The 23,838-nt window shown below is 42.9% G+C and overlaps 2 protein-coding genes across 3 annotated transcripts; both read right to left on the bottom strand.

Moving 5' to 3' along the window:
• Positions 1-4,288: 4,288 nt before the first annotated feature.
• Positions 4,289-19,203, bottom strand: LOC311311121 (beta-2-glycoprotein 1-like). Of its 2 annotated transcripts, XR_014630536.1 has the most exons (8): positions 19,024-19,203; positions 18,474-18,656; positions 17,115-17,211; positions 16,855-16,931; positions 15,750-15,938; positions 15,387-15,603; positions 5,783-11,372; positions 4,289-4,728 (listed from the first exon to the last, which is right to left on the bottom strand). XR_014630536.1 is itself a non-coding variant. In XM_084440767.1 (7 exons), the coding sequence occupies exons 1-6, from the start codon at positions 19,085-19,087 to the stop codon at positions 15,413-15,415; spliced, it is 801 nt and encodes a 266-aa protein (XP_084296893.1). In that variant the 5' UTR covers positions 19,088-19,203; the 3' UTR covers positions 12,617-15,235; positions 15,387-15,412. The 2 variants fall into 2 exon arrangements, 1 of the variants encoding a protein (XP_084296893.1); XM_084440767.1 differs by lacking the exons at positions 4,289-4,728; positions 5,783-11,372 and adding an exon at positions 12,617-15,235.
• A 941-nt stretch (positions 19,204-20,144) lies between these two features.
• LOC311311120 (beta-2-glycoprotein 1-like) lies at positions 20,145-22,864 on the bottom strand. The gene is made up of 8 exons (XM_084440766.1): positions 22,707-22,864; positions 22,098-22,274; positions 21,574-21,670; positions 21,380-21,456; positions 21,111-21,302; positions 20,769-20,948; positions 20,421-20,618; positions 20,145-20,280 (listed from the first exon to the last, which is right to left on the bottom strand). The coding sequence occupies exons 1-8, from the start codon at positions 22,774-22,776 to the stop codon at positions 20,162-20,164; spliced, it is 1,110 nt and encodes a 369-aa protein (XP_084296892.1). The 5' UTR covers positions 22,777-22,864; the 3' UTR covers positions 20,145-20,161.
• Positions 22,865-23,838: the final 974 nt, after the last annotated feature.

Below are 23,838 nucleotides of genomic sequence, written 5' to 3'. Positions count from 1 at the left end.
CCCCTGTGTGCAGTGGTTAAGTGTGAAGTGGCTGCGGTTGGAGTGGCCCTCTTATGTGTGCGTGTGCCGTGCACGTTTGCGGTGTGGTGTGACGGCAGCCGACAATAAGGCCCCAGCCTAGGAGTAGGAGTTTCCTTGTGCCTCCTGGTGGTTCCCCACCTTATGAACTGTATATTAAGTGTTATTGATATTTATTTAATAAAGATTTGATCGCGTACCGCGACGACTGTGCGTGTGGTTTGTGGTGTGTCCCTGACATTTAAACCTTGCCTACTCTTTTGAGGTAGATCCCAATAATTATTACAATATTATTATAAATATGTTACACACAAACACCCCCGTTTTATGAGAAAGTAGCCTATGTTTTCATTTTATGTCATGTTGTATGCGCAACAATTACTTCGGAAAATAAAGACGTAGGCCTACAGTAGGCTACCCGTGCAGTTTTTTGTCATGTATTTATTCTAGAAAACAGCCTCATATTCTCATGAGATCTTCACTTGATCAAACACACCTGTGTTCTGAATAAGGCCTTGTATTTTGGGGTGGGTGGAGGTGAAGATATTAAGTCAAGTCATTTTACTTGTAATTTACAACACCAAAGAATTGTAATTCTGCGAAACATTCTGCAAGTTGTGTAAGCCTAATCATCACTGCATGTTGATCCAGCACCTCGATCTGACCCAACTGCAGAAAGTATTGTGCATTTTTGGATCCCAGCTCCCAGTAGCGATATTCTATTATAACAAGAGGGCATTACAATAACATTCAAAACGAGATCTATTGACTGCATGACCTGTTACGACTCCGGAGATGTCTACCCCATGTCCGCTGTGCGCTCACCGAGTCTTGGCGCACGGCCCTCTGTCTCTCCAAATTCATCGATTATGTTTAATCGCTGCGCTACGCGTGCAGTCTCCCACATAATTGGGGTAGGGTAAGTAGGCTACATGTAGGCTACATCCTCTCCCCCTTTCTGTAAAGCGTATTGTGTTGCCTTTGTATATGAAATGAGCTATAATGATGTAATTGATGTGACTAATAATCAGTTATTGCAGTGGTATTCCGCTTGATTCCTTTATATCACCACAACTGACAGAGGTTGAACCCAGAACAGTAACGTTTCAGTGTTCAGCTGGCTTTGTTGGACAACTACTAAGACAAATAATGTTAGACTGGTGAACAATACAGATTTTATGTCGGTTTTACAGCGCAAATTATCTGTCTTCTGGTAAGACCCACAGTTTGTTTAGGTCTATACTGTTCGTAGCTGGCTGAAAGTATTACCGTTAGTCTAATAGCCCAAGCCTCCAAGCTTGCGTGGCCGACTGCAGGGTGCTTTTCCTCGGTGTCACAGGGGAGACGCGTCATCGTTATACCTTTATCGTACTTTTTCCAAATAATGCGAATTCGAGTATATGGCCTGTTAGGTAGCGTGTATCTTTATAATGTTTGGGGGTTAAAAGGTAGTGTGACATCTTACGTTTCTTATATTAAGGACTTATGTAAATGCCTGTACGCTTCCTGGTGTCAAGGTAACTATGGTTACAAACAACAAATGTGTGGAGGTTGGGGCCGCAGCCTGTCAATCATTTCTGACTGACGCCCTATTTGACACGCCCACAAAACGAGGTGAGCTTGGAGAGGGGGAAATGTGGACATATAAAAAGGAGTTTTATAGTACTTAAAAATGACAGAATAACAACACTTATGGACATATTCACTTTGATTTTACCTAAAGATAACTGGCATGTGTCATGTTCAACCACCATGTTATTCCTTTAAATACTCCACTTGTATACTAAGGTGAGTAGGCTACTTTTTCTTTACAGATATAATGAAGGAAGGAACACCCAAATCCAGGTAAGTATATAAAAAGTAGGGATACAAATTTCAAGGAATTTCATTAATCGATAACTGTTAACCTTAACAAACAATAGTCGGTTAATTGATAAGAACGTCCAGCGCCGGAATGTGCTTTGCTCGCTTAATTTTTTTGACTTCTTCGGAAATTGAAATTTCCCAGCATCCCAATTAGCCTTCACTACATGGCGAGGCGCCCTCATGTGCAGTCAGACCTTAAATCATGATTACATTTCACGCAACTCCCGTTGATAACGTTCGTTCCCCAAAAAAAGTTATGTTACATTGACAAGCAATTAATCGAGTAACCAAATCTTCCACAAGTATATTCTTATCGGCAATTAATCAATAGTCGATTAACTATTAACATCCCTAATAAAAAGATGAATTATATTGATTATTAATTAGGGATGCACCGATGCATCGGCCGAACATCGGCATCGGCATTGGCCTTGTTGACTGCCATCGGCAAATAAAATGACATTCACCGATGGTGTTGCAAAACGTAACCTACCCAGCTGCAGATTCGGAGAAGATCCGTGACGTAACGCCGAAAACGCAGGTGTAGTTTGCTTTCAAATTAAAGTGAAATAAAAATGTCGGCCATGTGGGAATATTTCACCATTTCAGACAAAGATATGTGCTATGCAACTTGTAAAACTTGTTCAAGTGACATTTCAAGAGGAGGTACTACAGCCAAGGATTTTAACACATCAAATCTAACTGGCCATTTGAAAGGCAGGCATAATTTCTTTGTTTCCCTGGCACAAAAGGGGGAATAAAAATAAAATAAACATCGGCCATCGGCTGGGTTGTTATTTTAAACATCGGCATCGACCCAGAATTTTGCAATCTGTGCATCCCTATTATTAATAGTTTTTCACAATTGCTAAAACACATTGCACGAAACTGCCCTCCCTTTTCCCAAAACTCTAAACACAAAACATTTTTCTCAAGCTACATATACACAAAACCTCACATTCTCTTTTCAAAACCAAATGATCACACCAAAACAGTTGCTCATATGCTCAAAAGCAAACTTTGACACCAAAATCCCTCTCAAGGCCTGCAAAAATGTAAACACTACTAAGCATGGACAGCGCCAGGATTTTTTCTCTCCAGGGGCTAAGGAGGGGCTTGACCAATACATGGGGGGGCTAAGAAAAAAGTTGATTTTCATGACAAGGGCGTAGGAATGATTTTGACATTAAACACGCCGTTTTCATAGCTATAATAAGCCGTTGTTGCTTGTCAGCCAGCTATGCCAGTTAGCTAAAGTTAGAGTAAGTTACTTATGCTAGCAGGTGCTAGTATGCTAGGCTAAAAATCAGTCGCAAGCCATCAAACGTTCTGATTCAAAACTCATTTGTTGATTTAATCGTATCCAATGTCTAATTTCATAAAGTTTGCTAGTTTACCCTCATGACAGAGACATTTAGCCTACCTCATCCAAATGCAATCGTCCTCAAATTCGCAGCGGGAGAAAGGGTCACATTAATGCTCCACAACAAGTGAAAGTTGGTGGTGATTGGCCAATATTCAAACACTGTCAAAACGAGCTACCCTCGTCCCTCGCATGTTGTTCAAAATAAGTTTCAACTGTACGTTTTTTCTCCACCCGCCCGTACACCGACACGTCCCCCCCCCCGGTTCCTACGCCTATAAATGCAAACAATTAAATCTATTTATTCGATCTAGACCTAATAATACATACAGTGAAAACATCAGCTGACTGGTTGCCAATATTCAACATGCCAACAAGAACATGTAACATGTCCCCCTCGTCTAGACTTAAGTCTCTTTTCTTTCGAATTACAAAACGATCCATTATGAACGACTGACTAACGTACGAGCACACTCACATCAGCGCAACTCGTCTGGCGAGGCGAGCTGTTAGGCTCGTCCTAGGCATAGCCAGACCAGACCCCACCACTCGCATGTAGGCCTACATCGCAGGGTAGGCTACCTGTAGCACAAGCACGCAACCATGGGACCTGATTATGAAGAGAGAATGGCTGATTATGAACTTTTATTTAAAATATACCCAAATGTTTGAGGGGGCATAACCGGAGCTAAGCAGATTTGTGACGGGGCTATAGCCCCGCCTAGCCCCGGTAGCGCCGTCCCTGCTACTAAGCATCATTACACACGACAACAAAACATTGAAAACACTATGTTCAGAGTGTGAGAATGTTCTTACAGTTTTTCACAACTGCTAGGACCCATTTTTAGAAACCTGTTCTCAAAATATATGTATTGGGCATTTATAGATGTGTGTTTCATAGGAATAGTATGTAGCCTACATTAAGAAAATTAAGAAAATACAGTTATCACAACTCAATGCAAAAATTTATAAACACTACGGAGGATCCATTACACACAACAATACGTATGTAAAAATTGAAAACACAATGTTCAGGGTGTGATTTCTTTTAATTTACATAACTCCACTATCCTTAAATATATATATGTCAGTTTTTTTGTAAGCAATTTGAATACAGTAACAGTATACATACTGCATTTGGAAACATGACCTATACATGTACGATAGATAGGCCTACTATAATGCATTTTGTACACATCCTTCTTAACCCCAAAGAAGTAGAAAAAAATCACGAAGTTCACGGGACTCAAAATGAACTGTGCTACAGTGTACTGTATGCTGTACAGTAGAAGAATACAAGACTGAAATCATTGGGCAGCACAAAGAGTGATGTTCCCTCCACGTTGGCCTGGAACATCAACGAGAGCTCTCCATCCAATGATGTTACGGCCTCTCCTCCTTCTTTTGGTGAGGTTGAAGCCAGCCTCATCCAGGAAGATGTACTCATGAGGTCTGGCCATGGAGTCCAACCTGAATATCCTCTGTGGAAATGAATAGTGTTTTCAGGTGAAAGACAGTCAATACATTAGTATAGTATTGTACAGTACTGTAGGCCACTGAGCAATACAGTATGTGCACCCACTGTACTGTGAACCGTGTACATGGATGTATGCAGTAGGACCCCACTTATCCGAACCCAAGGGACCGAAGGTCGTTCGTATCTCTGAAATGTCCGGATGACTGAAACTTGTTAAAATGCACCAAATTCAATAAGTGGTATAGGCTACTTGTTTCATATAGACTCATAATAGACCAATAAATACCCTTAATTACTTGTGAAAATGCATCAAAATTGCAATCAAATAGCCAACTAAACTCATATAGCCTAGCCTATAATAGACCTACAGTAGCCTATAATAAAATAACCGAATTTCAACTTGAGTGCGTACTTTGATCAAATACAGTACTTTATTCTCAAATGAGGCGTACGCTGCATCGATAGGCTACTGTATTCGCAGAACAAAATGGTATAGCCTAAAAACAACCCAAAATTAGAACAATTAGAGCAAGTGATAATCAAGAAATAAATAAATGAAATGACAGACAAGTTGTCGTGTCTTAGGCTATTGTAGCCTAAAAGAAAGTCTCTAAAACAACCGATGTAGGCTAACGTGGCCTAGGCTGTAGGCTATTATTTAACAAATACAGTAGGTCTAGTAGGCTAATCTACATGCCCACAACTCGTCTGTGTTCCTGAAGTCCATTAACTGGGAACGAAAAATGACTCGATGCTCCTCTGCTTTAGGTTGCTGACGCGCTTTCTGGCTACCAAGGAATGCAGCTCTCGCGCAGCACTCGTTTGCGTTTTGCGCTCGACATTAGAGTAACAAAGAAATGAAACGTGACAGTAGGATACAGCCTACAGGCAACATGTAGGTATACATACAGTTCTGTTTTTATTCACAGTAGGGTACAGTACTGTAATGAAAATCCCACCAGTAACCAGATAGCAGGCAAAAAAAAAAAAAAAAACGTTTTTTAAGCCTGTCCGGTAGACCGGGAGGTTCGGATCTCTGAAGGTCCTACTGTACTTACTTGGTAACGGAGGTCTTTGATTCTATCCGAGTTGCGCTTAAAGGGTACCCTATAGGCCTGCTTAATGCGCATCCTCTGGCGCTGGAGGACTCGGTCGATGGTGGTCTGGCTGACATTGTCAATATTCTGACAGTTGACATTGTCAGCAATGACACAGCTGTATTTCTCGGAGTCTGATTGTATTGCTCTCCCGAACCATATCCACAATAAGGGTTTCTTGCACTGGTGGGAATACGGCAGCCCTCCCACCTCCACGTGGCATTCTTTCAACTCTAGAGAAACGAACATGCAGTTTACTGAATTGTACTCTGTAAAAAAAAAAAAGAAGAAAAAAAAGAAAGACATGCATTCAATAGAAATATCAATGGACAAGTTACGCAATCTTTTTACAGCAAGGATACTGTGGTCAAACCAATTGCACTCCACTATACTCTAAACATCTACTGTAGTCACCAAAAACTACTACATACGTACCTGTTGTGTTCTCTGAATGCCCGGATAATGGTGGCCACTGAGAACCTGCTAAGGTTTGGATGGACTCTGCCCCGCTTCGGTCATTGACATGCCGTGGACAATGACATGGTCAATGAATGTTGCTCTAATTTCATCTGTGGTTGTCTTGCTCTCCCTCCTCTTCCTCCTTGGCCTGCTCCTCCTCGGACACGAACTCCTCTTCCTCTGCCTCCTAAGTCCATTGTTGCTGTTTGGAACCTTCAGCAAACTGTGCACTCTGCACTGGCCTATATAGGTGTGGTCACATCATTTGCAACAAGTGTCTTCAATTTTGAGTTGTTGTGTTTAATCAATGACACCAGGTGTGTTCATTGTGTTCAACTTTTGCTGACTGTGGCTAGCATCATATGAGCTTCAATGTGCACATTTGATCAGTTTTTTGCAACATGTGTTTTAGCAAGACAAAATGTGTTTAGAGTTATGAGAGAAAAGGGAATTGAGTTTTGTGAATTGTGTCTACAGGTGAAATGTGTTTATGGTTTTGGCAAATGGGGGCTAGTTTTATTAAATGTGTTTAGGGTACTGGTCATTTGGTTTAGAGTACTGGGTTTTGTGTAGCAATTGTGAAAAACTGTAATGAAAGATGTACAGTGTACAATAAGACCTAAAGATCTACATCAAAGGCCAAACACACACACACACACAGCAATATTCCTACACCGATTAATACAGATCTTAACAGTTAGGCTATACCTCTTATCTAGCCGGCAATAAAACAAAAGAAACCCGTTGTAGGCCTGTATTGACGCTCGGGTAAGTTGTGGACTAAGCAAACGGCCCCTTCACTCCAAATGGAGCCAACAACTGAAGGAGAACAGTACCTCACACTTGAAGCTCCTTGGGAGGAAAGTTCCAGAGTCACGCGGCGCGGCGGACGTCTAGTCAGCTAGGCTAACCAGCAGTTAGCTAGCAACTTCTTCTGAGAGACCGTGAGCTCGTCTCGACAGTCAACAACGGTTAACAGGAGAACTCCGTCTGCGTTCCTCTTCGGTAGCAGTGATGCTTAACTAAACTTGTACTTCACTAACATTAACCGGCACGACTCACGGTAGTAGAAAGTCAGTTACCGCTACATCTATACGTGGTATACTGAGCTAGCAACGACATAGACGGGTCAGCTAGCTACGCACACACTGATCCAACATCTTCAACTGGTGGGGAGCCAGCTATGTTTTCCACAGTCCACCACGACAGTATACAGTAGGGCCCTCGCTTCGACAACCACAGAAGAAATACTGTTTAACTTAAATTACATTTCTTGTCATACTAAACAGCCATGCATGAAACTAACGTTCTCCGTTCCTCTCTCTCGTGCTCTCCCACAGCTCCCTCCTGGCCTCCTCACTCCCGTCTCCCCGCGCACGCAATGTCCCCAACCGCCCTCGACCAATCATAATTAAGGTGAGTAGGCTACATTTCTACCCATTACATACTAAATGTTTGTGTTACAGAACGACATGAACAAATGGTGTATTTATACAAAGGGTATTAATACCTGTTTAGGCCTATAACTTAAACACCCGGTTACAATAATAATAATAATAATAATAATAATAACTAGAAAGTGTAATATATTGTTTGAGAATAGCCTATGGTAGGCTTCCGTAGCCACAGTCTGATTTGTGTGTATCCACTGCGCATGTCGTTAGTTCAATAAATGATAAGCTGGCCCAGTCCCAATGTCCCCCCTAAACCCTCAAGCCCTGAGCCCTCACAGACTTACTGACGTCACCTGGTAAAGTGATTGAGTGTGAGAGGCTGCAAGGGCTCGAATTGGTATAAAAAGGAATGGGACAGCACTTGCGACATCACATTACGTTGACATGAAAACATATTTCTTACGGGTGTGTTTTTTTTTAATCAATTTTTCAATTTTACATGTTTTTCTTGTAGGCCTTCATGTAAATTAATTTTGGCCTGAGTCAAATCCCCTTTACATTATCCGAACTCTCTGTGTTACCCTCAAAACATGTCTGTTCAACTTGTTGAAATCATTTCATTTTGTGGTCATATGTCAACTACATTACTGCCTGTGATTCTTGTTTGTGATGAATCCAAAAGTATTTACTTAAGAATGATAATATATTATGTATACACATTTCTGCACCTCACAACTCTTTCCATATTCATGTTGGACATCTCAATTCAAAGAACACTGCACCGAAATGGGTGATTAATGTCATAGGCTACTGCTTTTAACTGGGAAATCATGATTTAGAGCAACAGAAATCGATGTAATTTATAACCATAGCCTACATATTTTTAAACAAATCACATTATACAAACCCATGGGGTAATAACCCATGCTTAAAAATAATGAAACCAAAATAATTATAAGGCTACTTGTGCAGATAAGCAAGTCCAGCTGAAAACATGAAAACATAATTTTGTTTTGTAACGTGAACGTTAGGGTTGGTAGATCTGTCTGTGCTTGTTTATTGGCTGTTCTTCAGGTGACCCCGTGTTTCACGTCACAACGATATGAACTGTGGGTAATTCCCTTAGGCAAAGTCTGCAGAAGTGCAGACTTACGTTAAGGGGGCATAAAGGGCTCAAAATGTCTGCCAGAGAGCCCTCACGCTCTTGCTGATTTGACATGGGACACCCCTAAGCCCTCGCGGACTTCGCGGGAGCGCGCCCTTAAGTCTGAGTCTGCAAGGGTGGACATTGGGACTGGGCCGCTGAATCCCAAATCGCGCACTTAAGCGCACTTGTGGCCTTACATGCGCGTTCCCGCTAAGTCCACAAGGGCTCAGGGTAGTCCCAAAGCGGAATTGCTAGGTCCACAAGTGCGCCACTGCCGCCATTTTGCGCACTTTAACCGCACTTACCGAAAATCCGCAATTTCGTGGACTTAGGAGCAGAAAATACCCACAGTGCACCGCGTTTCTTGTGACACAATGCTTGAGTGCATCCGAGTCATGATCCGAGTGCATCACACATAAATGATGACATTTGCCGATAACACAACAATTATCTTGAAATCCACATGCTGCCAACATATCCCACCCAACATAATTTTTAAATTATTATTAAAACAGACGTCAATCGGTCAATTTGCAGAGCCGAGCGGAGAGCTGAGGGGAGCGTCAGAGCAGCCTCTGCGTCGGAGGAACACGGCAGCCAATGAAAACGAAGTGGGAGGGGCATTGAGCTAAACTGGCTTGGAAATCGTTGGCACGCCGCTGGAAGCATGGAAGTGCTGTCCCATTTAATTCACGGCCCTGCACCCTCTGGCCCTTCCAGCTGACGTCAATTAAGTGCTCAGGCCTCAGGCCGCAAGTGCGAGGGGCCGCAAGGGTGGTTTGCGCACTCAGATTGGGATTCAGCTACAGTGTTGCTACACCACTCTCAGGACACACCATCGCCACGCCCACAACACTCTCAGGACAATGAGGCCACACCTACACCACTCTCAGGCAAAAACTACTGGAGCGATTTTCACGAAACTCGGTGGAGAGGTGTAGAATGGGCCAACCTAGAACCCATAACATTGTAGAGCCGATCCGAATAACTGGGGGGATATACGAAGGAAAATTAACATTTGTTCCACTTCAAATACACCTTTTTTACTAGGATTACCAAACTGCCCGGTGGCCGAATGGTTAAGGATTTGGACTGTCAGTGTGACGAAGGATTTGGACTGTCAGTGTCAGTGTGACGTGGTTAAGGATTTGGACTGTCAGTGTGACGAAGGATTTGGACTGTCAGTGTGACGACCCGGGTTTGTGTCCCGATGAGGTTTTGCTGTTTTCGCAAACAATATTATCTTATCTTATATTAAACGAGCTGCCTCTGCATGTTAGACAGGCCCCCACTCTGCAGGTGTTTAAATCACGCCTCAAAACACACTTATATTCTTTTGCGTTTTCCTGACATGGCCTAAGAGACTTGTCCTTTTTCATGTGACATACTGCGTATGTTTTACTATGTGCTCTTTGTGTGTTATTGTTGTTTGACTTGTATAGCACTTTGTTCAACTTTGTTGTTTTTAAATGTGCTCTATAAATAAAGTGGTATGGTATGGTATGGTATGGTATGGTATGGTATGGTATGGTATCTTTCTATACATGTAAAAGAAAATAATATCGGATTTATGACAAACAAATCAGATAAACAGTGATTGTATTAGGAAAAAAAAAAAATTCTTAGCCTGGATTCTATGGTATTACATATAAATCGTCGTCGTCGTTGTCTTCTTCTTAATACTTCTTCTTTCAATGGCGGCTTGGATCCAAGTCGTTGTGCAACCTACCGCCATCTATCAGAGCAGTTCGCTCCTACACTGTCCTGAGCGTGGCAGTGGTGTGTTCTGAGAGTGGTGTGGGCGTGGCGATGGTGTGTCCTGAGAATGGTGTAGCAAACACTGTCTTGAGAAGGTAGGCCTGCAGGCAGACACTCTTGGCTAAAGTTGTCTGTCCGTGTCGCTGAACATTACATGGTGTCAGAAGTCTGTAGACTTATGAAAATAGTGAATAATGGCGTCTTCTCAGATTGAACACCCCAAAATCGACTGGGATGCTCCTGATCTGTATCAAGAATTCGACAGATTCCGAAGTCACGTTACGTTCGTCTTTGGTGGTCCACTCCCCGACCTCGAAGCTAAGCAGCAAGCAGGCTGGGTACGCAGCGATGAGGCGGGGCCAGGCAATTTCCGACAAGTTTAGCAGCAATAAGCGAGAGAATAGGAGGACAACAAGAAAGTTGACATTCCAATGTTCATTTTGTACATTCGTATCGTAAAACATTTGTAAAACATTTTGATGCATTGTAAGCTCGATTTTGATAATTCAACAATCAGGTCAATGAGTTTGTGAATTACAGTCTGAAGATCCAGTGTAGCAAGTTTGGTGTTAATTGATTGAAAAATGTGGGATGAGATATGTTTATTAATTTTTTACAGGTTTTGTTTGCTTTTCTTCATAATTGAACATTAACTTCAGCAGCTGTGTACTCAGTCAGTTGCCAATCAATCGATTTAGTCATTGTAATCCTCGGCGGGGGTTGGGTAGGGTTGCCAACAGCGATGTCTCCGATTTGTGGAGCTTGCGTTGGATTGTGGGTAATGTAGTTTTATCTGTATGAAGTGTTGGTTTCAGAGGACACAATTAAACATATTTTTAAAAATTCAATTTTTGAGATAAAATTCTGAAAGAAATCACACTACATCTTGGATATGTGGCCAATGTTGTCACTTTGAGGGTGATGATCAGGATGATCAGACATTGATTTGGTGAGAATTAATAGGAACTGTATACAGAACTATTAACAGTAAAACTTTTTGATGTGCTGTGGGCTCAATTTTTCATATTTCAAAAATCTGTGAGGATCGTTTGTTAAGGACAGTCTGAAGATACAGTATATACATTTTTGTGTCAAATGAACAAAAAATGTGGGAGGATATAGGTTTGATAGGTTTTACAGTTTATGAAAAAATCAGAGTGATGGACTTCAAAATTCCTGCAAGGTCAGAGCGTATGAAAGTTTTGTCTCACTTGGGACTACATTGACATGGTGGTTTAACAGTGATGGCACCTATGGCTGATTTGTTATGAATTTTTTATGTTTTAAACTTTAGACTGTTGCTGTAGCGCCACCTTCAGCTTTATTGACCTACAATGCAGGTTGAGGACTTTGGGTATAGTACTGGAGCTATGTGCAAAGTTTGGTGATTTTTTGTCCACGGGAAGTCAGACTTCAGTGGAAGATGGATAATAATAATAATATAGGCAAAGTATAGTTACGATCTATCACCATTCCAGCAAGTCCTTGACCAAGCCACTGCCTTCATCTCAGCCTGTTATGGCATAACGGAGAGCATGGACATGATACACACAAGGCTACTTGTCTGGGGAAAAGAACGGGAAAGGACATATGTCTTCACCAAATCTAGCTGCTATACTGTACCTCCAACAAAGGAAGCATTCACTGAAAATGTAAAGAGGGCTCACTTCCAAGCGTACCTGTGATCTCAATCTTGAAATCTCAATAACAATCTGCCACCTGCAATGAACCCAGAGGGATTTGGTTGGAAAATGACACCAGTAACAAGGCACTGATCCCAATCCACCTACCAGAAGATGTCAAACTTGTTCCAGACTACATCCTGAAGATGATCCGGTGTGGCTGCAAGAGTGAAACTCCTTGTAGCTCCAAGAAATGCAGCTGTAAAGTGCATGGTTTGTCATGCACAATGTTCTGTACATGTTTCAAGGTAGGATGCTCAAGACCCTAATACGTAATATTATTACCATCAATTGTGCTTCGTTGCCCACCCTTTTCTTTTGCCTCCGCCCACCCACCAGATGATTTCTGGCTACACCTCTGCAGTATTCATTTAGAATACATGACCTCCTTTATTAATAGTCATTGTAGATGATCCATTTGATGGATTTAATCCTATGTGTGATGTCCTTTAATCCTGTGTGATTTTGGCATTTTCGGGCATGAAGGGGTTTATCTGAAAATGCTCAAGGGATATCACCGAGCACCCTCCTGTATTTTTCCAGAGGTACCCCCAATATCTTTCTGCTGAGGTGAATTCTGGGGGAACATGTGTAGTATGTAGAGAATGATCTGTTATAATTACACCACACATTAGTTATGTTGTTTTTTTTCCATGCTGTTTTTGTAATGCACATGTGCATAAGTGTGGGTGCATACTCACTGGGTGGAGATGCACTTGTTTGATTTAGTTAGATACATTTTGTGGGGGGAAGAGCTGCACCCCTTTTCCTGTTGCCCATGTTTTGTTGCCCATATCAATAAATGGACCAACACAATGCAAACTTGAGTTGTGTGTCGCAGCTAATAACTCCTGCTACAAAAGTTGTTTTACAGGCCTGGCTTGAAATGGTTAATACTAATCATTTGGAATGCAATACATTTCCCATCACCCCTTGTATGAAACAAATATTAGAGAATGTAAATTGGATGCATTTAATTTATATATTCAGCATGGAATATCATAAGTCTCTATTTTTGTGTGATTTTGGCATTTTTGGGCATGAAAGGGTTAATATCTGAAAATGCTCAAGGGATATCATCAAGCACCCTATTGTATTTTGAAGAGGTACCCCCAAGCTACAAGAAACAGCAAAGAAAAAAATTCCACCCGACAAAACAAGGTTGAACCCCATGGCTCCCGGACTATTACCTTTGTCCAGAAACAGAAGTTAGTTACTGCTTTAGACACTGACCGCTACCATTAATGTTATGGAAGCTGCTGCTAGTTGTTGTGACCTCATGAGCTAACTGGCTATCCAGCTCTTATTGTGCTGGATTAGCATTGGAAGCATTGGAACTGATGTGTCCAGGCAACAAACCTATCTTAATTCATCAGACATTATTTCATGTCATTTCAATTCACAGCTATTTCAGTGGCATGACTAGCTTCCGTCCTACCAGTCCTGAACAGAAACAAGCCATCCACGCACATAAGCACATTGACCTGGCCTGGTTATTTTCTCTTTCTTTTCTCTCTTTTTTCCATATCTGTATATGAGAAATGCAAGAATGAGAGACCCTGGTGGCCTGCAGATCTTCTGCGTTGATCTATTGCTATCTATTGCGATCAGCATTGATGCTATTTAGTCACTTCCCGTTCTTTTGTGTTTGACATCCTGATGAAGGCCTGTTGGAGGCCAAAATGCGTTGGTTTTTAAACGTGATTTAGCCCCATGACATACAACATTTTGAATTTTTCTAATCAAAAGTCCTACGTGTTTGCCTGGATTCACTATTCACTTCTTTCCACAACATTTGACATGTCCGATGCTTGGAGGTTCCCATCCCATATCATTAATGGGCCAACAAAAGTAAATTTATTGACTCCCAAAAAGGGTCTTATAGCTGATGCACAGTGTTTCAGTATATTCACCGAAACCCCAAACACCATAAGTATAGCCGGTCACAGGACACACCTCTGAATCATAGAGTTGTGTATAATTATGGAATCCCAAATTACCACAGTGTTGAAAAGAATGCACAACACATGTTATTTTCTTGTACTGTACATCTCTCTCTCTGTCTCTCTCTCTCTCTCTTTCTCACACACACACACACACACACACACACACACACACACTCTATCTCACACACACGCACACATGCAATGATCAGTGAAGAAATGTATCTTCTCCATTGTCTCATCCAAGCCCACCTTCCTCCCAGGGCAGCAAGACGCAGTGGGCCGATGCCTGTGTCTGGGTCAGGGACAAGAGAGCGATCTGTTCTTATATTAGGGTTCTTTTGTGGAGGATACCCTTGCAAACATGGAGGGAACATGCAAACTCCACAAAGAAAAGCCTGGGAAAAGCCACCTGAGCACAGACAGCCCTTGGCGGAACAGCATGCCCCCAGTGCTAACGACGCCCCATGTGAGAATAGAACCCAGGACCATCTTGCTGTGACGCGGCAATGCAAAGCACCGTGCCACTCAGGCTGACATCCAAGGACAGAGATCAAACCATTTGCTCAGCAGGGGGAGACACAAGGGTTTCCTCTCCTCAACTCGGTCAAATATACAGGCAAAGTGGATTGTGGGCTTATTATTATGGTTATTATTATATTAATAAGACTATAGAGGGTGTGTGTGTGTGTGTGTGTGTGCGTGTGCGTGTGCGTGTGTGTGCACTCGTGCAAGACCTCTTGTGACCATTATTGGAACTTACTTCATCTCTGTTCACTCTGAAACATTCACGCGCCTTTACTTGCTCACACGCCTACTTTAATTACGCAGGTCATTGATCGAAATGATTAAAATTAATATTTTGGTTCAACTCAATTCACAGGCAGTTAATTATTTTCTTATTTCAATTTGCAGTTTGACAGCGTCTGCTACAGTCTAACTGCACATCCTCAGATGGAAGGCTATTGCCTTACGTTTTATTTCTGAAGGAAGAGAGCTTTATTGAAGACTGTATTTGGTAGCACTGGCTTCTACATTAGGAAAGGAAACAAACAAACACACACACACACACACACACACACACACACAATCAGACTTGCTCTTCTTCGGCGGGCACAAAAAAGTATGATACCAAAAGAGCCTGAGGCTGTCTCAGCCTCCTTGAAAAAGAACAGGTCTCACCTTCAAAGCATTGTGGGATTTGGAGTTTATGAAAGTGGCTTGCAAGTTGGCATGAGTGACCATTTCCCCGTTTTTTTACACTCAATTTCCAAGGGTCCGTCCTGTATGTAGTTCTTATTACATCCATATTTGACTTTGTCCTTGTAATAAAAGACTGTGCCAACGTTGACAGACTTGAAACCATTAAGGATTTGGGGCGGAGTTGCACATTTAACCACTGTATAAGGAATAGAAGACAATAGAATAGAACACAATCAATGATTGAAATGACTTTGAACTCACCACAACACTCGCCAGATGATCATGATCGTAAAGTGAGCCACAACATTGTAAGCCAGTCGTTCAGTCCCTTATATCACTTACGTCTACACACGGGTTGCTGGCTCCAAACTCCTTCAGCGGTGCAACTGGCTCTTTCCTCACCAAAGAGGGCCAAGGGCGGGCGGCACTCGTAGGTGATGAAGGACCCAAACTCAGTCATTTTGCCCAATAACTTCCCGATGTAGGTGAGTTTGGCAAACAGTGGAATCGGAGGGAGGTCACAGGTCACCGCTGAGGGAGAAGAGAGGATGCACTAGCGCTCTGTCCTGCAACCACTGTTTCAGTGGATTTGTGCAGCATGCGAGCCTCACACAGCTGTGGCGGAGGGATTCCGATGGCTAAGGAGAGTCTGACAGCATAGTTCCACTGACTCGGGTCGCAATGCGTTCCGGTTACCGTACGGCAGCCGGAGTTCACCGCGGCCGCTCTAGACAATGATGGTGTTTACACTAGATGCGCAGCGGCACGTTCCAGAGGGGTCATCCCTATATTCCCCGGGTCGCGTCTACGCGTTTCGCAACCCAGTTTACCGATAACACCATTGAGTTTAGGGTTAAGGAAGACCCTAACCTTAACCTTAACCTTAACCTTAACCTTAACCCTAAACCTAACCCTAACCCTAACCCTAACCCTAACCCTACACCTGACCCTCACCCTAACCCTAACCCTAACCTTAACCCTAAACTCTATGGTGTTCTTGCTAAACTTTGGGTTGCGAAAAGTAATCTCGCCCCCGGGTCCTATGTTCCCCGGGTCCTATGTTCCCCCTAAAAAAGGGTTCTATGTTCCTCGGGTCCTATGTTCCCAGTGAACATAGACATGTTCCCGTTCCAGAAGCGTTCCCAGAAGTGTTCCCTCTCCGCAGAGCTCCGGTAAAGACAGACACCAGGTCTATTTTTTTGCTGGATGCCACATCTGGGACGCACCAAAAAGTAGTAGAAGAATTGGATAGTTAGGCTCCACCCCCTGACGGCCTGGCAGAATATCAAGCGAAATGCTCGCCCCTGACACGCACCCGGTGGGAGTTGAAGCGCGGAGGACGGAATAAAACCTGACCGCTTTCGGAACGCCAAGCAAACGGGAGTCAGAGGAATTGAGGCGTAGTGTGTAAAGCAGCTGTTGTGTGCAGGGCATGTTCAGTACGTACGCTTGCACACGGGTGTGGAAGCACTCCACTCTCCGCTGGCTAAGCATTCAAGGCTGCTAGCTCCCTCCATGGTGTACCTGTGTACGCCACAATCAAACTGTCAAACGAAAAGTGTTGTGGAATCCCCACCAAAAAAGTAATTGTCTGAAAATATCCGGTACCATGTTGGGATAGTGATTTGAGTTCACTTGGTACTGTGGCTTTGTACGCCAGATGGCCAGCGTTGACGGAAATGTGCGTGCTGCGTGAGCTGATCTTACCCATAGTCGCAGGTGTAGTTCACTGTACTCTGGTACACATTGCTGTCAAACACCAGGTTTCCATTGAGGATTGTGGTTGGAGAGTGGCAGACCTTTCCTGTACCGGGAATACAGTAGACTCAGTCATTATTTATTTACTTGGGAATGTTATTCATTGTATGTTACGTCTTATTATTTATATGGACCCTAAGTCTGCAATAACGTGTGTGTGAATGAATGATTCATGAGACAGATATCTGCGCTCATACTCCAAAACTACAAGTACTACATTGTTTACTGTACAATCTACTTATCCACTCCTAAGAGCATGGCACATCATATACATGAGTGTCCCCACTTGCCGACAACCGAAGGGGGGACTTTAAGATAGCTGATGTCACGTCGTCAGAGAGTGTGTCATTCAGAGTGTGTGAGAGTGAGTGAGTGAGTGAGTGAGTCAGTCAGTCAGTCAGTCACTACCCCTGTAGTACCAAAATCCTCCACAAAAGGTTCACCTTTTCAATAATTTTTTCCATTGACAAGTACATTTTGATTTTTATATTTAAAAAAAAAAACTATGCTTGGTGTCTCAGTATAGTCTCAGATAAGTTTACTCAGGAAACCATGTACATTCTACAGTACATCTGCAGAGAGCAGAGCTTGAGGTGTTTACTAGCCCTAGACGCTACTAGTAGTAGTGAAATGTCTGTATTTCAACATTAATTTATGGCCATACACATACAGGGACAGGTTTGCCCACTAGAGGGAGTCATTAGGTAATGGGGATGGAGGAGGGAGTGGAGGTCCCAGAGTCAGTGAGAGGCAGGGGGCTTGTTACCACAAGGGATCAAGCATAATGGGTGGGGGACAACAAGTGCCATTAACTTGCACTTTGCACTTTGGTACATGCTCATATTGTGGTATGTAAAGTTATGTTTATATTTATGGATCTATATTGAGGGACCTATGGAGGAGTATTTATTTTTTATTTTTTTAGAACTTGAGTATATGTTTATATTTATGGCCTACTATTGTATTTATTATGTATTTGATGCATTATGACTGTAGATTGTATTTTATCTTGGGGCTTATAGAGATGGACGGTTGCCTGTGTTTTAGTACTGCACATACTGTGTTATCCTCGCCTATCTACTCCCATACTGTCTGTGCGGCTATGTATGTCTGTGTGTCTGTATGCTGCTGAAAGAAATCGAATTTTCCCCCTTGGGGATCAATAAAGGCTATCGTATCGTAACATGTTTACATGTGCACTTGTTTGCATTTGATTCTTCAAAAAGAGGGAAGAGAAGGGTAGGGGAGACAGACAGACAGACAGACAGGCCCACAGAATATTTAGTACAATGTACAGCTGAGACCCACGAGTGCATCTGAATTCAGTGGTGGTCCACTCTCCACTGCCGGTGCAGACGATTCTGCGAGAGTAGACCTGGTCTGCAGGGGTGTATCCTTGTTCACACAACAAGTGCACCACGTCTCCGGGGCTGTAGAACCTCTGAAGGTCCCTCACCCCCACGTTCTTGCTCAAGACCGGCATGTCACATGCTGGGAGACGCAGAGGAACCAGGAGCGGGTGGGTCACAAACACGCACATACAGTACACACACACACACACACACACATACACATATACATGTATATGAATGTAAGCATGATATGAACGCATTCGTGCATGTACAGAAGGTACATGCACACACACACACACACACACACACACACACACACACACACACACTCACACACTCACACACTCATGCATCAAGTAAAAATGTTGCCTGACTTAGTTGACTGACTGATCCCTCTCTTTATGTTGCCAACATATGACCGAGAGTAGTAGACTATAAACACAAAATGACACCAATTCGGAGAAGCACAATTCTAAGAATCCGTTAAACAGACCGCTCTACCTTACCGTTCGAGCTCCTGGAGCCAAAGTGGAGGAGCAACAGCAGAACCAAATCCAGCATCTGTGCCATGATCCTCTGGAGCTGTGGAATGATCTGTCTGTCTGTCTGTCTGTCTGTCTGTCTGTCTGTCTGTCTGTCTGTCTGTCTGTCCGTTTGTCTTCTCAGCAGTACCTGTCTATACAGTTGTCTTTGAATCTCTGTGGAGTGCCCTCTAGTATTTGTGTTTCTCTAAGTAAACAGACCAGAGGGGAATGAACCCGCTGGGCCTGTTTATTTTTCATATTCAGCCGATTTACCGGAACGCTCATGACATTTCGAGTTTAACCGGGAATGTGACACAATTACTGTCCCTATAGTGATCAACTCTGCATCTTATCTCTACTTTAATGTTGCAAAAGATGAAGTTAAGCTCTGTCAAATAAATCTATTTTTGTATATTGATATGAAGTTTTAAAGTAAAAGAAAGCAGTGTCACGGTAATGCACTGGTACTATGATGGCATATTCAAATAGTAGTTCATTAACATTTAAGTTTCAAACATAGCTCGTTTATGATGATGCTGTGCCATGCATGCTATTTTCTCTTATTTTATTTGTGATCCATGGTCCTGGGGCTGGAGTCCACAATATAGGTGTATTTACTTTGAGTTAGAAAAACTTTTAAAACTTTCAGCTCTCTCTCTCTCTCTCTCTCTCTTTCTCTCTCTCTTTCTCTCTCCCTCTCTCTCTCTCTCTCTCTTTCTCCTTCTCTCTCTAAGCCGGGTGTCTGTATCAGCACTGTATATTAGCAGTGCTCTATATCAGCAAGCAAGCACAAGCACTATTGCTACAGTACAATGTAACATTAGCACATCAAACGACTCACAACCACTCACAGCTCAGATACATGCAGCAATAAGCTGCCTGGCTCAGTCGCTAGAGCGTGTGATTTGTAATTTCAAGGTTGTAGGTACGAGACTCGTGAGACAAATGAGCAGGATTTATGTTATATTGTTTACGTTATATTGCACCTTGGCAATGGTGCGTGTGCTCTACGGAATTGAAGACTGTTGACAAATGATTCATATATTTTTCTTTCATATTTATTTCCCTCATATGTGTTAAAGTACACAGACTGTGGTCTTAAATGAATGGCTTTAATATTTTATTGCTTAGGGTTTGCTTTAGGGTTAAGGGTCGGGTTAGGGTTAGGGTTTGCAGCACACATCTTGATCTCAGACGGAAGCGATTTGGCCCTCAGAGTATACTCCACCTTGCCAGGTTCTACAAGGAAAAACATACAGTAATTATGCGTTCTTAGGTGTTGTGTAAATATCCAGATATTCAAGATTCAACTAAATAGGAGGAGTTTAAAAATGCTGAATTAATCCTTCAAGTATGGCAGAAGACTGAACAAGCCTCACCCTCAAAGCATTCTGGGATCTTGAGTGTGCCGTCGTTGCACGTGCTGGCGACAGGGTAGCCGCACTTCTGCTCCTTGTTCAGGCAGTAGAAGACGACAGGCTCCCTGTGCAGGACCCGGTTGGGTTTGAAGTCCCCGATCCAGATCTTCTTGCCGTTGTAGAAGATACGTCCGCGTTTGATCCCAACGCTACAAGGAGCTGTGGAAGAAAAAAGATTCACGCAAAAAAAAAAAAACATATTATAACCAGTTCTCCTGTGGCATTATCTTTAGTCATCAATGATAAAATAGTTAGTTGCTGATTGAAAAGGAAGGCGAAGAACAATATTTTGGAACACTTCAGACTCACCCCTGCAAACCGCCTTGCGTGACCAGTTTCCTGTGTTCTCACACTGTATTTCGGCGGGCCCGTCCAGGACGTAGTGTTCGTTGCACTCGTACTTGACCTTGTCCTTGTAGCCGTGCTCCCTCATCACGGCGAAGCTGATGAAGCCGTTGTCTATGCCCGTCGGGATGGGGCAGCTCACCTCTGGGGTCAAAGGTCAGATTGGTCAGGCATAGGGGTCAGAGGTCGGATTGGTTGGAGGGAATGTGTGTCAATGTATTGACTTATTGTGTAATGATAAGCAATACCATTGCATATAGCAAATTCCATATTAACAGTTATTATTTTATTTTCGTGTCCACCTACCACGGCACTCCGGTGGTTCGGTCACGTTCCCGTTGGCCAAACAGGATCCTCTCTGGCGACCGATTGGTGCTCTGGGTGGCAGACACTCATACGTCCAACCTTGCCCGTATATGGTTGTGTTGCCGGTAAACTTCTTGTCATCATAGACCACTTTACCATGTAGAGGGGCCCGAGGAAGACCGCAACTCACAGCTGCAGGGTAAAAGAGGATTCGGACTCAAATTGATTTTGTGTGCTTTGATGGGAACCGCCTAGAGAGATTACGGCACCTTTGCATAGCGGAGGTGGATGACTCCAGCGGCCGTCGTGTAAACACTGGCTCCGATTGGCTCCCTCCATTACGTATCTGTAGAAAACCAAATGTGATTGGTGTGATATGAGCGGACGCACCACTAGTAGGCCACATTCTACTTGGCTGAGGAAAAAAGTGTTGAGTCTGTAAAACTGGTACGTTGCTGCTGACCCTTCATCACAGGTGTAGTTGAGAACACTCTTGAACGGCACTTCTTTCTTCGCAAATGTTAAGGACAGCAGAGGCTTGGGAATCGGGCACGTCTTTGCTGGATTGAGATATAAACAAGACCCATTCAGACCAGCTATTTTGATCCCAGTTCACACGGTCGTCATAAATGATGGTAGAATTATCACTGCCCTATCAATGTTTACTTTGCCATATGTAACAAGTACAGGTACATTGGAATTTTTGTTATCGCTTGTTCTGAAATCTTATCAGCACTAATCAATTCCTCATTCCAGTCCTACACGGCTAGACATTATAAGGAAAACAATACAGTATACAGACTTCAAGTAAACCTGTGTGGAGCAGATTTACTTGAATAAAGTAAACAGTATGGCCTAATGTTAATGTTAACTGTTAACAGTGAAACACACAAGTCATCTTAGACTCCAGATGAAGAGTCTTAACTACATGGCATAGACTTTGGGCTTTAGGGTCACAGACGTTTCCGGAAGGGGGAATGAACTCACGGGTGCACACGAGCTCCGGTTTGGTCCACTCTCCCGTGGAGGTGCAGGCGATCTTGCGTGGAGGCTTTGAAGGGGTGTACCCCAGCTCACAGGAGAGGGTCTCCTCCTCGCCGATCTCGTACACGCGCTTCAGCGGCCTCACGTCCATTCCGTCGGACACCGGAGGACGCCCGCATACTGGGGATGAAGGAATAGCGGGATGAGCAGGATGTGGGAATGGATGATGTCCCACTCTGCGCCGTACATACAACTGTATATGACAGAAGGAGACTTTACCAGTACAGGAACAGTACACTGTATGACTATAAACGTATAGCATTGTGAAAGACTCTCACACTCTTGACTATAGTTAGTCAGCTAGTAGTAGAGTTCGGACTGAGTTGGGAAAGAAAGACCAAAAAACGGACCAAAACAGGCACTCTGTCTTCAACGTGGCACACTTTAGAATGAGTTTTATGAACTCCTAGTTTCTGGATGCAAAATAAGGTTGACACAACTTCAACTGAGTGGTCTATCAAATACATCACTCTTCTCCAATTGAGATTTATAAATCAGTACATTTCATTATTGTGCTGTATTGTGTTATTTCATACTGTATTGTTAGCCTACCTTTTTTGGATGTCACGGTTGAAAACAGTGAGAGTTGGCAGAGCAACAGTAAAGTCAAGGTGGCGGCCATATTCCTTGGATCTTCTTCCCTGTCTCTGTCCCCTTCTCTCTGTAGACAGGAAAACTGGTGATGGAGTTGCAGGTTTCACTGCAGGTTTCGTCCAATCAGGTGCCAGAATAGCCTCTGAATGATTAGGGCGAAGGCCAGGGCTCATGCATATTTGCTCTGAGTTGAAGAATAACTTTCACTTGGTACACGGATACACAGGCTACTCACTCTCTCTCTCTCTCTCTCACACACACACACACACACACACACGCACACACGCACACACACACACACACACACACACACACACACACACACACTCACACACACTATGGATTTTTCATTGAGAGAGTTTCAGTCTATAAATACATAGGTATATGGATTCTTGAGAAACTCACTTTTAGAAGCTTGTGAAAAAACGATGGAAAGAAAAAAAAAAGTGGTTTTCTTTTCAGAAATAAATATAAATTTCCTTTGCTTTGTAGAAAATGAGTTGTTGAAGTTGTTTTCATGTGCAGAGTCTGGCACCTTCGGATGCCATTTACCACTCAGCCAATTAGAGACCCCTACAGCACTCATTGTATTCTGTATGCTACTGTTGGATGGTCTCTCCTGTACGTGACATATGCATGTTTTCATCTATAAGGCCCTTCTAGGCAAACATTCATTTTATATCACTTCAATGCTCATTTGATATCACTTCAATGTCCTGTCTTCTGGCCCTCGATCCTGTGACTGTCTCTCTTTAGAGATCCCAAGAGTTCGGACTGAGCAGGGTAAATCCACTTTTTCGTTTTATGCTCCTGCTGCCTGGAACTCCCTCCAAACTACTTTTAAACTGGACTCACTATAGTGTAGTTACCAGTAGTCATTTGAAATCATTATTTCTTAATCATTTTACTTTTGCCCGCACTTGTTTTATCTGACTGAGTTTTAACTTCCCTCTCATTACTCTTATAGTAGGCTAGCCAACTTGTTTTATTTGAAGGATTTTTAGTTGTATCTTGTACCCTTTATCTCTCTTATTCTCCTGGTTATTTGTTTGTTTGTTTGTTTGTTTGTTTGATGCAATACATATTTTGT

The sequence above is a fragment of the Borostomias antarcticus genome (genome assembly GCF_949987555.1).
Source record: "Borostomias antarcticus genome assembly, chromosome: 7".
Taxonomy (NCBI): Eukaryota; Metazoa; Chordata; class Actinopteri; order Stomiiformes; family Stomiidae; genus Borostomias; species Borostomias antarcticus.
Note: the sequence above shows the minus strand (reverse complement) of the source record. Positions and strands in the feature narration are given on the sequence as shown.